The sequence below is a fragment of the Eutrema salsugineum genome, unplaced genomic scaffold (assembly GCF_000478725.1).
Source record: "Eutrema salsugineum unplaced genomic scaffold, Eutsalg1_0 scaffold_7, whole genome shotgun sequence".
NCBI lineage: Eukaryota > Viridiplantae > Streptophyta > Magnoliopsida > Brassicales > Brassicaceae > Eutrema > Eutrema salsugineum.
In genome coordinates, this window is record NW_006256486.1 from 9731120 (window position 1) to 9747986 (window position 16867).

The 16867-nt window shown below is 39.1% G+C and overlaps 1 protein-coding gene and 3 non-coding genes across 7 annotated transcripts; 1 reads left to right on the forward strand and 3 right to left on the reverse strand.

The window, feature by feature from the left end:
• The first annotated feature begins 3278 nt into the window (after positions 1-3278).
• Positions 3279-15928, forward strand: LOC18010805. Of its 4 annotated transcripts, none has more exons than XM_024150223.1 (7): positions 3279-5021; positions 5593-5827; positions 8459-8600; positions 8687-8752; positions 11538-11679; positions 13929-14020; positions 15582-15928. In XM_024150223.1, the coding sequence occupies exons 1-2, from the start codon at positions 3404-3406 to the stop codon at positions 5772-5774; spliced, it is 1800 nt and encodes a 599-aa protein (XP_024005991.1). In that variant the 5' UTR covers positions 3279-3403; the 3' UTR covers positions 5775-5827; positions 8459-8600; positions 8687-8752; positions 11538-11679; positions 13929-14020; positions 15582-15928. The 4 variants fall into 4 exon arrangements, with proteins under 4 accessions (XP_024005991.1, XP_024005989.1, XP_024005990.1 ...); XM_024150221.1 differs by lacking the exons at positions 13929-14020; positions 15582-15928 and adding exons at positions 7695-7792; positions 12634-12878; XM_024150222.1 differs by lacking the exons at positions 13929-14020; positions 15582-15928 and adding an exon at positions 12634-12878 and having other exon boundaries at positions 8682-8752.
• On the reverse strand, positions 6134-6205 carry TRNAP-UGG. The gene has a single exon. It is a non-coding gene; the product is annotated as a tRNA-Pro (tRNA).
• On the reverse strand, positions 7288-7359 carry TRNAP-AGG. Its single transcript has one exon. It is a non-coding gene; the product is annotated as a tRNA-Pro (tRNA).
• On the reverse strand, positions 13007-13078 carry TRNAP-AGG. The gene has a single exon. It is a non-coding gene; the product is annotated as a tRNA-Pro (tRNA).
• Positions 15929-16867: the final 939 nt, after the last annotated feature.

The window sequence follows — 16867 nt, forward strand, 5'->3', positions numbered from 1 at the left end:
TCCAAGGGACAAAAGGTAAAGGATTTTGAAGCAGACTGTAGACACGACCTGTAGAGAATTTTCTTTCTTTTCTTCCTTCTAGAACTCATTCATAGAAATCATCCTCATTGTTGAGAGCAAGAGTAGTAAGGTGTATCCTGAGACTAAGCTCGTTGTCCGTTCTAGGAGCAGGGATATTCCAGACACCATCGGAGTAGAGGTCAGCCAATGTTGCAGTGTTTTGGATCCCCAGACGACCTCGTCGTGCAGGAGTAAGGAAGAAGTTTAAACTCCCAAATGGCGACCAATTATCACTCCAGAAGAGGCAGGCCGAACCATTCTGAACCTTAAGCTTGATCCAATCAAATACACCTTCCCTAATTTTCAGTAATCTGTTGACTAACCAAGATTGATCCCGCTTGGGCTTCACTAACCAGAAATTACTTAACCTGTCATGCAGCACTCTCTTCCTGAACCAGGCAACCCATACTAAACCAGACTGAAAGAATAGAAGCCAAATGAGCTTGAAACTGCAAGCTTTATTCCACCTGAGTAAGTCTCTTATACCCAGACCTCCCTGATCTTTAGGTGTTGTAACCGATTCCCAGGAGACTCTAGCTGAATGGTGCCCTTCAAGTGTTCCCTTCCAGAGGAAGGCGCTACATAGAGAATTAATTTTCTTTATGCAAAATTTCGGGAGCACGAACGTTGAACACCAGAAGTTAGTGATACCAGCAATGACCGTGTTTATCAGTTGCATCCTTCCTGCAAAAGACAGAGACTTGACAGACCAAGAGGTAATCTTTCCCTTTATTTGATGAAGCAAAGGCTCACAGTCGGTGATGGATAGTTTTTTGGTGCAGAGAGGGATGCCAAGATACCTCATTGGAAGGGTTCCGAGTGAAAGACCCGTGGCAGTGCAAATGTCCTCAATCTCAGTCTCAGATAGACCTGCACCGAAGAAGCAAGACTTATTTATGCTCACAGCTAAACCCGATCGTTGCTCAAATTCATTAAACACCCGGAGCACATTGGATACTGATTCAGTAGCCCCATCAACAAAAATCAGCAAATCATCTGCGAAGCATAGGTGAGTCAATTTTGTTTCTTCGCACATATGATGATACCCAAAGGAACTGTCCAATGCCCCTTTGTTCAGCATGTATGAAAGGCAGTTCATAGTAATGACAAACAGGTAGGGAGAAAGGGGATCTCCCTGCCTTAGACCTCGCTTCCCTTTGAAGTGACCATGAACTGAACCGTTGTACCCGACAGTGAATGAAATGGTGCACACACAAGCCTGTAGACATTTAATGTAGTGCTCAGGAAGCATTAGTCCACGCAGACAGTTGAAGAGAAAATCCCAAGATACAGTATCAAATGCTTTCGCAATGTCCACCTTGATGGTGATTCTCTTTGGACCCTTATCCTTATGATAGCCATTTACTATTTCACCAGCTAACACCGTATTTTCAATTAACAGCCTACCTTGAACAAACGCTGTCTGATTTGGAAGGACCAGATCGGGGAGGATCGGTTTCAGCTGTGAAACAAGCAGACGGGAGATAACATTATACAGGGTATTACAGCAAGAGATCGGGCGATACTCAGAAATCCGCGAAGCTCCAGGGAATTTCGGGATCAAGGAAAGAATGGTGGCATTTGTTGAAGCAGGAAGGAACGCAGACTGGAAGAAGTGGATCAGTGAGGTAGTAGCTTCAACACCAACAATATCCCTCGCCGATTTATAAAAACCTGAGGTAAGACCATTGGGGCCAGGCGCTTTGTTAGGGTTGAGCTTGAACAGGACCTTGGTGATTAACTCAGGTGAGGGAGTGGAGATCATCAACCGAGACTGAGCAGGAGAACATCTGAAGGGGATTAGCTCCTGGAACCAGGAGATGGAAGAGGACAGCAGAGGGTCTGAGTGGAAACCAGGGGCGAGGATGCTTTTGAAGTGAGAAACAGCATGAAGGCTCATCTCTAGAGGGTCAACTAAGAGGTCATCGTTAGGTAGTAAAAATGACCGGATTGAGTTTCCACTCGCTCGGACCTGAAATATCTTATGGAAATATGAAGTGTTCTGGTCCCCTTCACGGAGCCAGTTAACTCTCGACTTTTGGCGGAAATAACTCTCTTCTATATCTCTGAGGAAATTCCATTTTGTGTGCAGATCTCTTTCTTGCTGGAATAGAGAAGAACTCGGGTGCTGAAGAGCTTGAACCTGCAACACTTGAAGAAAACGGTAAGTCTCACTCACTCTCTCTTGAATTTGCGAAAAGTTCTCTCTATTTAGTAACTTTAGGCTTCCCTTAATGAGCCTCTGCTTGTAACACAATGAAGTAAGGTTATTAGCAGTGCTTCCGGCCTGAATCCAAGAGTCAGCAACTGTCTGGTGAAAACGGGGGTGTTTGGTTAGGTAGTTGAAAAATTTGAATGGTCTGGTTCCGGCTTTAGGTAACTGATGGGCCAGGTCAAGGAGGCAGGGACAGTGATCGGAGATCAAGGGAGGGGAGAAGGAGGCAATACTGTCAGGGAACAAGGAGATCCAGTGGCTATTAACAAGGAGCCTATCCAATTTTTTGGCAATCGGCGATGTAGGTTGGCAGTTACTCCAGGTAAAGAGAGGGCCTTGTGATCTGAGATCAAAGAGCTCAAGTTGCTGAAGACAATCACTGAATTGGTACATGCTCATATCGTTGTGATTGATAGAAGGCGAGGAGTGCTCAGAGTGATGGAGAATTTGGTTAAAGTCCCCACCCACTACCCACGGACAAGATTGCAGAGAGAAGGACTGCTGCAAGTTTAGGAGTTCAACCCAAAGATCAGTTCTCTCTTCACTAACATTAGAAGCATAGACAGCTGTGAAGATGAACTGAATCGAGTTGGGGAGTTGAACTTTGCACGTGAGGGATTGCCTGGATTGATGCAGAACTCTGATGATTGCAGGGGCTCTCCAGATGATAATAATGCGGCCTCCATCATCCGACAAGTGATTAGAGGTAAAATTCCAGCCAAGGCAAGCTTTATTCATGACATGGTTCAGGTTGAGATTTGAGATATGGGTTTCCAAAATAGCACCAAAAAGGGGCATAGTAGCACGAAGCCATTGGGCGGCCGATGCTTATCCGGGTCATTTAGACCTCGGATATTCCAAAAAAATTGATTTATACACATTTAAAAAAGGGTGGTAGCATCTCCCGAAAGAGAGGGAGTACCATTAGTCAACAAAAGAGGGGTTATAGGAACAACGGAGGATGTGTTTTGCACAGGGGGAGGAGTAAGAGATGGGATGAAATTTGGAGGGTGGGATTCAGTCTGAAAGAGAGGAGCTGAACCATTATTTAGAGGGAGGCGATTAATTTGAGAGGGACTCGAGCGAGATCTTTTTAGAGAGGGTTGAGGAAGAGGAGAGCAGGGAGAGATGGCAGAGGAAAAAGGGATCAAAGATGAAGAGACTTTAGGAGGAGAAATTTCCATAGCAGAGAAAATCTTTTTCTCTCTGGCACGGTTCCCCATGAACAACCGTTGGTTCCCTTCGAGCTCCGCTTCCGCCCTGAATCCATCGATGTCCACTGCTGGTGGAATCTCCATTCCTCCCCTTAAACCTCCTGACCCTCCTGACCCTTCGTCCCCCTTAACCCTCTCTCAATTTCCCCCTTTATCCCCTTCCTCTAACCCCATCTTCATCCTTAAAAAACCACTGCAAACTTCTCCCTGTTTGGAGACTGTAGTTGTTGCCCCTGCTTCCCCCACTGCTCTTTCGGGAGTCCTTACTACTGCAGAGAAAGGATTGCCCAAAACTGTTGAGATTTCCCCAAAAATTTCGATTGGTACTGTTGCAAACCCTAAATCTGACCTCACTAAGCCGCACAAAATCACTATCTTGAAACCCAAATCCTCTTCTCCTCTGGTTACTAACCCTGCTCTCACCGTTCCCAAAACCAACTCCCTGCCAAATCCCTCCTCTAATCCCGTCCCTCCATCCCTAATTGAACCTTCATCGGACCCTGCAAAAACTTTCAAACATTCTCTCTGTACTGAACCTTCCATTCCTCTTCCGGAAAACTCTGTCCCTGTCTTGACTGATACAACTACTGACCCGCCTTGTCCTGCTGTCGACACTCCGGGTAATCAGCCTTCTTCCTTCCCTACCCTAGCAGAGAAAATAAGGCAAAATGAAGATCGATCGCTTAAGAGGCTGTCTCCAGTTACTTTCGCTGAATCTGGAAGACCTCGAATCATTATCCCTGATGAAGTCTTCGAGCACGGTGCAAACCTTCACAAAGACTTCGTCATTTGTTACTTTAATGGTCGCCCTCCTCCTTTCAACCAAATCCAGAGCGTTCTCAACCATATGTGGGGGAAAGGTAGAAAGATTGAAATCCATCTTAACGCTCTGGCTAGGAATATGCTCGTGAGAATCCCAAATGACTTCATTCGAGCCAAGGTCCTGGAAAAAGGCATATGGTATGTTGGAGATTCTCTGTTTCACACTGCTCAGTGGGCCTCTAATCACTCATCGAAATCCCCGGAGTTGGTGTCTCTTCCGTTATGGGTACACCTAAAGGGGATCCCTTTAGATCTTCGTACCCAATGGGGTCTTAGTTTGATCTCCGGTCTTGTTGGAGAGCCTATAGAAACTGACGATTTCACCAAGAATTTGGTGAGTTTGACTCTGGCTCGTGCAAAGGTTACCGTTGATCTCACCAAACCTCTCCCAGATGTGGTGGAATTTGAAAGACAGAATGGTGAGGTGGTTGAGGTTATGGTCGAATTTCCTTGGCTTCTCCCGACTTGTGCCCATTGTAAGGAGTTAGGGCATGTCCAAAGAAACTGCCTGCAGTTGCCGGTTACTCCTCCAGCGGATCCTGTAAAAAAGCAAGCTAAAACTTATGTTCCAAAAGGCTCAGTCATGGGTAAAACCAGGTCGGATGTAATGCCTGATTCAAAGTCGGATGCCCCTATGAAAAGAACTGTTACTCAGGTCCCATCAGCAGTTTCTCAGGCTGGCCTTCCTTCTTCTAAAGAGTTAATCCTTGGTTCGACCTTTTCTCTTCTCAACACTAGACATGAATTATTTGGTTTAATACATGGGTGTCCATTTTTGGCCTAAATTTTTCTTTCATGTACGAATCAATTAGAAGAGGCCAGGTGCTTTAAGATCTCTTTAAAAGTTGGTTCTTGATTAGACACTCTAATTGAATTATCTTTAAAAATCTGGCAAAACTAAATTGAGGTTTTTAATTTATTTTTTTATTCAATTTAGCATAAAAAATTGTTGAGAACTCCTTAAAAAATTCTACTATTGGAGACAGTCTAAAGAGCAGTTCTTAAGATTTTAAACCGTTTTCATTTATTTAAATTTCAATTAAATGCTAAAAACTTTATGCACGTTTAGGATGGAAATGGTCTTAACCGCCCCTATCGACCATATTATCGGTTTAGATTTGTGAACCCTTCTTGCTATTTACTTATTTACCTTGAGAATAAAAAAACCGTTGAGTTAAACGACATGAAGGTGCAATAAACTTTCACCAAAAAAGAGTGCTCAACTTTTGTGATTGAATCGCACAGCACACGCGAGACTGTCTTCTTTTTTCTCTGGCTCAGTCATCTGTCACTGCAAGGATTCGCCGGATCAAAAAGCAAACTATCGTTATTCGCGCTTCGTCTTCTCCAATTTCCACCCATTGATTCGGTTGACGCGAACGTATGCCTGCCACACGTTCGACGATATTCCTGAACCAGCTTTGTTGCCTCACAAAGTAATTGGATTCACCAGAAATGCTTAGATGATTGAAGAGCTTCCTTCTTAGAGGCCAATGAATGCATCTCTTCCACTAGGGTAAGTATTCGCTCTTTCTGATTCATTCTCTGCCTGTAGTTTTGGTTATTTCTTAATGAATCTAGTAACTTACAGTTCAATCTCTGTTTTGCTTGTGATGATTGAAACTGTTTTTGAGTGTTTTTCTTTCCTTTTTGTAAAGCAAATCTAAGAAAGTTGATTTGAGTAGTCTACCTTTCCACACATTGTTGAAAGGCTGCTTGTGACAAATTAGACACCAAGGAACCTGGTACATTATTATATGCAGTTTGTTCTGAGCTGCCATTTGGACCATATATTTCCCACAAAAGGAGAAAAAAGTCAGTGGGGGCATTCCGAGAATCGAACTCGGGACCTCTCGCACCCAAAGCGAGAATCATACCACTAGACCAAATGCCCTGTTGCTAAGCAATTTATATAAACCAGTGAAAGATCACCATGTTTGGTCATTTTGTGTTTTGGTTGTCTTAGTTGACTTCTAATAAATGTCTTATAGTCTGTATAGGATGTTCCTTTATTATTAATCAACTTGATCTTATAAAAAGTATATTTAAGTCCTATCAGTCTACATGTTTCAATTAGCTAATTATCAATCACTTGAAAACCCTCCAGTAGCTCTGTGCAATAGGTATGTATCTATATTAGCGTTAGACTTGATCACACAGCAAAAAAAAGTTTTTGGATATTGACAGATACAAATGATTTAGGTGAATTTTTAGCTTAATAGTTACACATAGTTGAAATGCTGAACATGATCTACGACAGATCAGGAACCAAATTATATATTTGTATGCAAGAATCCTGAGCTAGCATTTAGAACTTATAAGTTTGAAAAAAATCAGTGGGGGCATTCCGAGAATCGAACTCGGGACCTCTCGCACCCAAAGCGAGAATCATACCACTAGACCAAATGCCCTGTTGTTATTGTGTCATGGTTCAAGCCTATCCATTACCTGCTAGACTATCTGGAATATATCCTATTTGGTATTCACTATTTGATCTCTTTTGGTTTAGACAGGATATTGTGTCTAATCTACTCCTTTGAGAAAACTGTATGCTAATCAATCCTTGACCGTGATCTGTGAGGAATCAGGCACTAAGGGACATATATAATAACTTAATACAGAGCACATTCTTTTGAAAATGCCACTGGTGCAATTGACGGAACTAGTATCATTAAGATTGATTTGGTTGGGGGATGTAACTCTTTGTTCGTAGAACCTAAGCTAGTGGATCTCATGATAAGGATACACTTTGCATCGTATTTTATTAGTTACTTTGATCATGTAGTCAATCTTTAAAGTACCTCTCATTTCATATCTTATATCTGAATTTTTTTTTTCTCCTTGTTAAAATAGCTAAACTATTGACCATAAGATGTCCTTATATGCCCCCCACATTTTGATATAACCTAAAGGATATCCTGAGATGTATGGTGTTGAAGGTCTCTTCTTATATGCCCCTGAGATTTAAAAAGAAATGGGGCATTCCGAGAATTGAACTCGGGACCTCTCGCACCCTAAGCGAGAATCATACCACTAGACCAAATGCCCTTCTGTTGAGAAACTTAGTTAAGAATGCTAAACGAGAAACTTGTGAAGTCAATGTCAGATTTAATACCCTTAGTTGTCTTTGTGATAGTAATCCAAGCCAGAAAATCTGATGACACAGATGCAATTTGGATCTTGTTTTCATACTTGACCTCTAACAAATAATCAATCTTCAAGGTCGCTTGAGATCTGAATGTACCAAGGTTTTGTGATGCTTGAGTATTGCTGTAATTTACTGGAAGTATCCGTTTTGAAATTCTGTTACCATCATCTTTTGTTTTTTTTTTTCTTTCTGAACTTTGTAAACTTGGGCATTATCCTTTAATCATTTCCTGCAGCTCGTTCTTGGAGAATCTGGCAGCATAGCACTTTTCAGTGTTGAGTTAACTGATATTTATCTGGTTGGAAATCTCTATAATATGACGTGTAAGCAAAGGTATGCTGCTTTGATCGATTGTAATATACAAAAGGTAAAATTCTAGGAACTGGTCGCCTATTGAATAGAACATGGTCATTGAAAAGCTGGCACCAGATGACAGAATGTCAATAACAAAATCTAGTTGACATACTAAACATACACTAGTTTAAAAAGTCAAAGGGGCATTCCGAGAATCGGACCTCTCGCACCCAAAGCGAGAATCATACCACTAGACCAAATGCCCTGTTGCTAAGCAATTTAATTTAAACATATTTGGTCTTGTACTGTCATTGAATTCAGGCAGATTTTTTTTTTTTTTTTTTTTGTTTTTGCACCAGAATTCAGGCAGATATAATTCCAATTTTGTATCCTACAGTTTCAGTTTCCTTTTAGAGTGTAGATCGAAAAGAAATTTTACCAGACTTTGAGAAGCTGGGTAGGTAGCTGTTGCAATCAGAGGATGCAAAATTGTACCACCACAATAAATGCATGTGCTTTTGTAGAACGCTAACAGATTTCAGTTTGCTACTCAGTCTGTTCTTGATTCTCAAATTCCTGCAATGTTTTTTTTTTCTTTTTGTTTTGCATTTGATACTTTCCCAATTCCTGTGGTTCGATTTTGGAGAATCGTGTGACACAAAGCAAGTTTGAGTTATGTCTCATGTTTTCTGATTGGATGTGCAGACGGGAGGTGTTTTCTGGTTGAAGAGATCAAAGCCAGTGGATGTGAAAGCCACACATTAGTGGTATACCAGTTCGTTTGGTTGGTTTGGGTTCAGCACAAGAATTCCAAGAGCTAAAGTCAGGATACCTGTCAGTTAAAATGGTAAGGATCTGGTCATTTGTTTGTTAAAATGTTTAAAAGAAACTAGTGAATGTCTCTAATCTACTCCTGCTGAGATGGAAGGGAAGGCATTAATTGGTCAGTTGCTGAAGCTTATTGATTACTTACAGAGACATCGTCTGACATGAGCAAAGGTATGTTACAGTTGGAACTTATTCTTTTGCTTGCCTTTCAACATTTCATACTGACAGTCTTCGACGGAACATGGTTTTGTTTCATGCTCAAATTAACGTAAACTACTTGGTTTGATAATATGAACACTAAAATGACAAACCCCAAAGGGCATTTTATAATTACAACTACTTTCAGTAAGATTTTAGAATCATACCACTAGACCAAATGCCCTGTTTTTTTTTCTCTGTGTTGCTCAGTAAATGCTTTCTGTTAGCATTCTCTCCTTCTGTTTAGAGATCTTTTGCTTCCTTTTGCTGCTCGGTTAGATACTTATTCACAATTCATTTTCTGTTTCTGCAACTCATTCTCTGTGAATCTGGCAGCTTAGAAAACATGATGATCTTCCCTATATGAAATTGACTAATTAAAAAGGACATGAAACAGCTGTATGCTCTTCTTTTCCATTGCATTAAGCACTTAATAATAACTTTACGGTGGTTTCTGGTTTTTATTTTCTCTTACTGAAATTTAAGGGTAAACATGCTCCTCAGTTGGAACAAGATGTCAAGATCGATAATAGATCTAGGGATATTGAAGATCTGATTTTATAAGAAATAATTGGTAGAATTAATACTATCTACATAACAAAAAGTCAATGGGGCATTCCGAGAATCGAACTCGGGACCTCTCGCACCCAAAGCGAGAATCATACCACTAGACCAAATGCCCTGTTGCTAAGCAATTTAGTACTAGCATTGAAGATCACCATGTTTGGTCATATTGTGTTTTGGTTCTCTTAGTTGACTTCTAATAAATTGTTTATAGTCTTTATAGGATGTTTCTTTATCATTAATCAACTTTTGATCTTATAAAAAATACAGTTAAGTCTTGTCATCCTACATGGTTCAATTAGTTTTTTATCAATCACCGGAAAACCCTCCAGTAGATCTGTTGAATAAGATTATATATCTATCTTAGCGTTAGACTTGATCACACGTTCTTTGATATTGACAGATACCAATTACTTTGGCGAAGTTTTAGCTAGATAGTTACACACAGTTGAAATACTGAATGTGAGGATGATATACGACAGATCAGGCACCAATTACAGATTTGTATACAAGAAGCCTGAGCTGGCATTTAGAACTTATAGTTTCGAACAAAAATGAATAGGGGCATTCCGAGAATCGAACTCGGGACCTCTCGCACCCAAAGCGAGAATCATACCACTAGACCAAATGCCCTGTTGTTGATGTGTCATGGTTCAAGCCTATCTATTCCAGTTTATGATGGAAATTTACTTGCAAGACTAGAGTATATCCTATTTGGTATTCACTATCTGATTTCCTTTGGTTCAGACTGAACATTGTGTCTAATCTACTCCACTGAGAAAACTGCATGCTAATCAATCATTGACTGTGATCTGTAAGAAATCAGGCACTGAGGGACATATATAATATAGCTTAAAACAGAGCACATTCTTTTAGAAAATGGTTGGGGAGATATTGCTGTTAGTGTGACGAACTTAAGCTAGTGGATATGATGTTAAGTATACACTTTGCATCTTGTTCTATCATTTTCATGGATCATGTAATCAATCTTGAAAGTCTTATTTCATGTCTTATGTCTGAAAATTTGTTTTATCCTTGCCTAACGATTGACCATAAGGATGTCTTGAGATGCTCGCCACAATCTGATATGACCATAATGATATTCTGAGATGTTTGATGTTGAAGGTCTCTTATATGCCCCTGATATTTAAAAAGAATGGGGCATTCCGAGAATTGAACTCGGGACCTCTCGCAGCCCAAGCGAGAATCATACCACTAGGCCAAATGCCATGTTGCTAATCAATTTAGTTTAAACAAACTTGGTCTTATGCTCTTTGTTGACTTTTATCAAATATTTTAGTCTGAATAGGATGTTCCTGGATCTATATCCTATGAGATCTCTTTCAACTCAGTTCAGTGATATAATCTTTAGAAAGTGGATTTCTGGTTTTGCAAGTTACTCTAGGGATGGAAGTACGACAGAAATAATTTGATCCAGTAGGTCAAACGTCTTCTGTGAAAATCATTAAATGAGGATAGTCCTACATTTTTCAATTGGAATTTTGTACATCAATCATTTTGCCTCCCGTAGTTCGATTCATTGATACCATGATAGTCTTAACATTTGAACTGATCATAATACTATACCAAATTCTTGGTCCTTAACTAGTACCCTTGACAATACATCAGGTAAAATTGGTAACGTTGTAGGTAGATCCGCATAGTTGAAAGCTGAATGTGATCTGTGATAAATCAGGCACCAAACAAATTTATGCAAGAATTCTGAGTTGCAATTTACAATATATGGTTTCGAAAAAAAGTCACTGGGGCATTTCTAGAACAGAACTCGCACCCAAAGCGAGAATATACCACTAGATCAAATGCCCGGCTATTGTTGGTTTTCAGTTAAAGCATTCTCGTTGTTTCCTTACCGTTTTTGTAAAGAATAGTTCTTGGTTTGTAGTTCTTCTTTCTGAACAAATACAATGGAAATGCCCTGGTAGGCAGTAGCTATTGTAATCAGAGGAAAAATTGTACCACCACAATAAATGCATGTGTTTTTGTACATCATAAACAGGATTAAGTCTGCTACTCTGTTTGTCCTTGATTCTCGAATTCCTGCAAATGTTTTTTCTTTGTTTTTCATTAAAGTTTGCCTGTGGTTCTTTCCCAATTTATATGTTTCAATTTTGGAGAATTGTGTGGCATAAAGCTAGTTTAAGTACGGTCTCATGTTTTCTGATTGAATGTGCAGAAGGGAGGTGTTTTTCCTGGTTGAAGAGATCAATGTCAATGGATGTGAAAGCCAAACTTTGGTCTTATACCAGTTACTTTGGTTGGGTCGGGTTCAGGACAAGAATCCCAAGTGCTGGTCAGGATACCTTTGAGTTAAAATGGTACGGATCTGGTCCTCATTTGTTAAATGTTTAACAAAAACTAGTGGCGTCTCTAATCTACAGTTAATTGGAACTTGGAACTTATTCTTTTGCTTGCCCTCCAATACTTCATACTGAAAGTCTTTGACGAAACAAGGTTTTATTTTCATGCTGAAATTAACGTAAAATACTTGCTTTGGTTAATATAAACACTAAAATGAAAAACACCGAAGGGTAGATTCATAATTATAAGTACTTTCAGCAAGATTTTACAACAAGCTTTTTTTCTTTGCTTTTCAGTTAATGTCTTCTATTATCATTCTCTCTTTTAGTTTAGAGATCTTTTGCTTCCTTTTGCTGTTAGGTTGGATACTCATTCACAATTCCTTTTCTATTTCTGCAACTCATTCCCTATATGAAATTTACTAATTAGAAGGATTTATCTACTGGACATGAAACGGCAGTATGCTCTTCTATTCCACTGCATTAAGCACTTAATAATGAAACTTTACGGTGGTCTCTGTTTTTTTATATTTCCGTTGCTGAAATGAATTGGTATATGCTCCTCAGTTCGAACAAGATGTCAAGATCTATGATAAATCTAGGAATATTGAAGATCTGATATTCTAAGAAATAGTTGCTGGAATTAATACCATCTTACATAACAACAAGTCAATGGGGGCATTCCGAGAATCGAACTCGGGACCTCTCGCACCCAAAGCGAGAATCATACCACTAGACCAAATGCCCTGTTGCTAAGCAATTTAGTTAAAACGTTGAAGATTGTTCATATTTGGTCATATTATTATTTAGTTCTCTTAGTTGACTTCATATATATTTTAGCCTTTGCTTTATGTAAATTGTTTTCCCACACCATCTTATTTCCTTTGGTTCAAACAGGGCATTGTGTCTAATCTATTCCTTTAAGAGAACTGAATGTTAATCATTTCCTGTCCATGATCTGTGAGAAATCAGGCACTGAAGGACATATATCTCACCGTGCTCAAGGCATTGCACATTCATTTGAAAATGCCACCAGTGCAATTGACGGAACTAGAATCATTTTAGGATTGATTTGCTTGGGGAGATGTAGCTGTTTGGCTCTATGAACGTAAAATAGTTGTTCCATCAGATTTTTTGATCATGTAGTCAATCTTACAAGTCTTATTTTATGTCTTATGTCTGAAAACTTGTTTTGCCCTCGTTAAATGTCTAATTTTGTTGACCATATGGATGTCATCTTGATGTTGCTTATCAAAAAAGTCCTGAGATGCTGTCCACATTCTGTATTGCTGAGATGTGTGATGTTGTCGGTCTCTTGAATGCCCCTGAGATTCAAAAAACGATTGGGGCATTCCGAGAATTGAACTCGGGACCTCTCGCACCCTAAGCGAGAATCATACCACTAGACCAAATGCCCTTCTGTTGAGAAATATAGTTAAAAAATGTAAAGCAAAACTTGTGAAGTCAATGTCTGATCTGGTTCCCTTAGTTGACTTAGTGATAGTAATCCAAGGTAGCGGATCTAATGACAAGGATGCAATCTATATCTTGTTTTCGTAGTTGACTTTTAACAAATAATCAATCTTGAAAGTCGAAACTAATGTCTAATGTCTGAGATCCGAATATAACATGCCAATGTTACAGCCTTTGGATGTTTGGGAAGTTAAACATTCTGATCATTAAAATTTTGCTCTAAAGGGTTCAAGGTTCTGCATCTATTGAATTGTAGTAGCTCTTACTCAGGATTTGATTAAAGCTAAAAGTTATGTATTCTTTGTCCTATAATCAAACACTTGTTTATGGCATAAGTCAGGTTCTCTTGCACTCAAAGCGAGATCATACAACTAGACCAAAGCCAGTTTGTTGATGTAACACTGTCAAAGCAACCGTCTTGAAAATTGTTTGCTTTTTTCTTTTGTAATTTTTTTCTGTAAGTCTGAATCATCTTGATGTAAATTTGAATTAACAGGCATAACGAATTAAAGACATGTTAACTTTTCAAGAAGTTTATTATCACTTTTAAAAAAAAATTTAGGGCATGTTTGCTTGTTGACTTAGCCACATAGGCATGGTCTTTCAACGTGGTCAAAGAACAGCTTTTTCACAGAAGTAATTTCAGTTAGGATCATAACTTCTTGCACCACTAGACCAAATGCAGGACTGTTGAAGAAACTAGTCTTCAAATACAACTGCCAATTATCTTTTTTGTTTTTGTTTTTGCTGAGCTGTAAATAACTTAGGCAATGTACCTTTTTTCCTGCACCTAGTTCTTGGAGAATCTAGCAGCATGGCGCTTTGCAGTGGTGAGTTGTCTGATATTACCTATTTGGAAATCTCGATCAATGACCTGAAAAGAAAGGTATGTTTCCGTGACCGTTTGTAATATACTGATTGTAAAATTCTAAGAACTGGTCAACTGTTAGTTGAACATGGTCATTAACAAAATTTAGTTGACATACCAAACATATACTGTCTAAAAAGTGAAAGGGGGCATTCCGAGAATCGAACTCGGGACCTCTCGCACCCAAAGCGAGAATCATACCACTAGACCAAATGCCCTGTTGTTGATGTAATTGTTGAAGCCTATTCAAGCCGTAAAATGATGTGTGAGAGCGTTTGGTTTATAATGAAATATACTTGCAATTATTTTGCCCACACCATCTGATTTCCTTTGGTTCAAACAGGGCATTTTGTCTAATCTATTCCTTTAAGAGAACTGCATGTTAATCATTTCTTGACCATGATCTATGAGAAATCAGGCACTGAAGGACATATATATTACCTTACTCAAGACAGAGCATATTCTTTTGAAAATGCCACCGTTGCAACTGACGAAACTATAATCATTTTAGGATTGATTTGGTTGGGAGATGTGGCTGTTTGGCTCTATGAACCTAAGCTAGTTGTTCCATCAGTTACTTTGATCTTGTAGTCAGTCTTGAATGTCTTATTTTATGTCTTATGTCTGAAAACCTGTTTTGCCCTTTCTAAAATGCCTAAACTACTGACAATAAGGATGTCGTCTTGGTCTTGCTTATCAAGAAGTCCTGACATGCTCTCACATTCTGTATTACTGAGATGTGTGACGTTATAGGTCTCTTGAATGCCCCTGAGATTAAAAAAAGAATGCGGCATTCCGAGAATTCAACTCGGGACCTCTTGCACCCTAAGCGAGAATCATACCACTAGACCAAATGCCCTTCTGTTGAGAAATTAAGTATAGAAAAACTAAAGAAAAACTTGCGAAGTCAATGTCAGATCTAGTTCCATTAGTTGACTTAGTGGTAGTAATCCAAGGCAGCGGATCTAATGACAAGTATGCAATTTGTATCTTGTTTTCATAGTTGACTTTTAAAAAATAATCAATCTTGAAGGTCGTAACTAATGTTTTATGTCTGAGATCTTAATGTAACATGCCAAGGTTACCGCCTTTGGATGTTTGGGAAGTTAAACATTCTGGTCATTGAAATTTTGTTCTAAAGGGTTCAAGGTTCTGCGTCTATTGAATTGTAGTAGCTCTTACTAAGGATCTGGTTAAATCTAAAAGTTATGTCAAACACTAGTTGTTGTAAATTTGAATAATCAGGCATAAAGAAATAGGATTAGAGCCATGTTCGTTTTAAAAGAAGTTTATTATCACTTTTAAAGAAGTTTTGGGGTATGTTTGCTTGTTGAGTTTAGCATGGTCTTTCATACTTAAGTGCCATAGAACAGTTTTTTCACATAATTAATTTCAGTTATGGTCATAAAATTTACTTTTAAAGAGTCAATGGGGCATTCCGAGAGTTGACCTCGGAACTTCTTGCACTACTATACCAAATGCAGAACTGTTTGAAGCAACTAGTTTTGAGGCAATTGCCCATTATCTTTATTTTGTTTTTCGCTGAATTGTAAATAATTTTTTTTTTCATTTCCTTCAGCTCGTTCTTGGATAATCTGGCAGCATAGCACTTTGTAGTGGTGAGTTGTCTGATATTATACTGTTTGGAAATCTACATCATTGACCTTAAAGCAAAGGTATGTTACCGTGACCGTTTGTTATATACTGTTGGTGAAATATTAGGAACTGGTCAACTGTTAGTTGAACATGGCAGAATTGTCAGTAACAAAATTTAGTTGACATTAACAAACATACTATCTTTAAAAAGAGAATGGGGGCATTCCGAGAATCGAACTCGGGACCTCTCGCACCCAAAGCGAGAATCATACCACTAGACCAAATGCCCTGTTGCTTAGCAATTTAGTTAATACGTTGAAGATCACCATATTTGGTCATATTGTGGTCTCGTGCTCATAGTTGACTTTTACTTAATATTTTAGGCTGAATAGGATGTTCCTAGATCTTTTCATTTTGTTTGCTTTTTCTATTTTTAACATCTCCGTTATAAATCTTACAAAAATACACTTGAGTTCCAATGATCTATTCTATTCTTTCGACTAAAATTCCAATGATCTGATCACTTGCATTTCCTTAAGAAGTAGAATTCTGTTTGCAGGGTACTCTGGATGGAAATACACCAGAAATATATTGCTTTAGTTGTTGATAGAAGACCGTCCTAGAATTGTCACACACTTTGTTCGGTGGAGGTTGATAGATCATTGGATTCAGTCCGGTTCGGTGAAAGAGATGCTAAGGCGTGAGCGGGAGCTCGAAAATTCTTAGGCCTAATTCCAAAGAAGTGGTTGGAAACGAGGGGATGGACAAAACGATCAAGGGGGTTGCGATACCGGATGTTAGGGTGTGAGACAAGTCCCGAAATTCCCTAAGCCCCAAATACGACTACAACTCTCTCTCACACTTTAGAATCGAAGGCTGCGTCAAGCAGGGTGAAACTACTTGATAAACCGAGAATCGATCAATGGCTAACCACTAAAATATCGACAAAGTTTTTGAAGAACAAAAGAGAAAACTCAAAGAGAAATTTTTATAAAAGATAAGTGATATGGTTCCGATTACATGAGTGCCTTTATATAGAGGCGAAAAAGGAGACCATCGGTCATACATAGAGAATTAAAGGACATTAAATGAAAATAAATGAATCTAAAGATGCGTTGAATAACGATTGGATTTCTGGATGACCCTTCGCGTCCTCTCGCTAGACCTTTGAGCTCCTTGACCGTTATACTTGGCCGCGAATCGAACCATGGTTGTGAGATGGGCGTGCATTAACCTCGTTAAAACCCCATTCGGAAAACCTACTGGGAC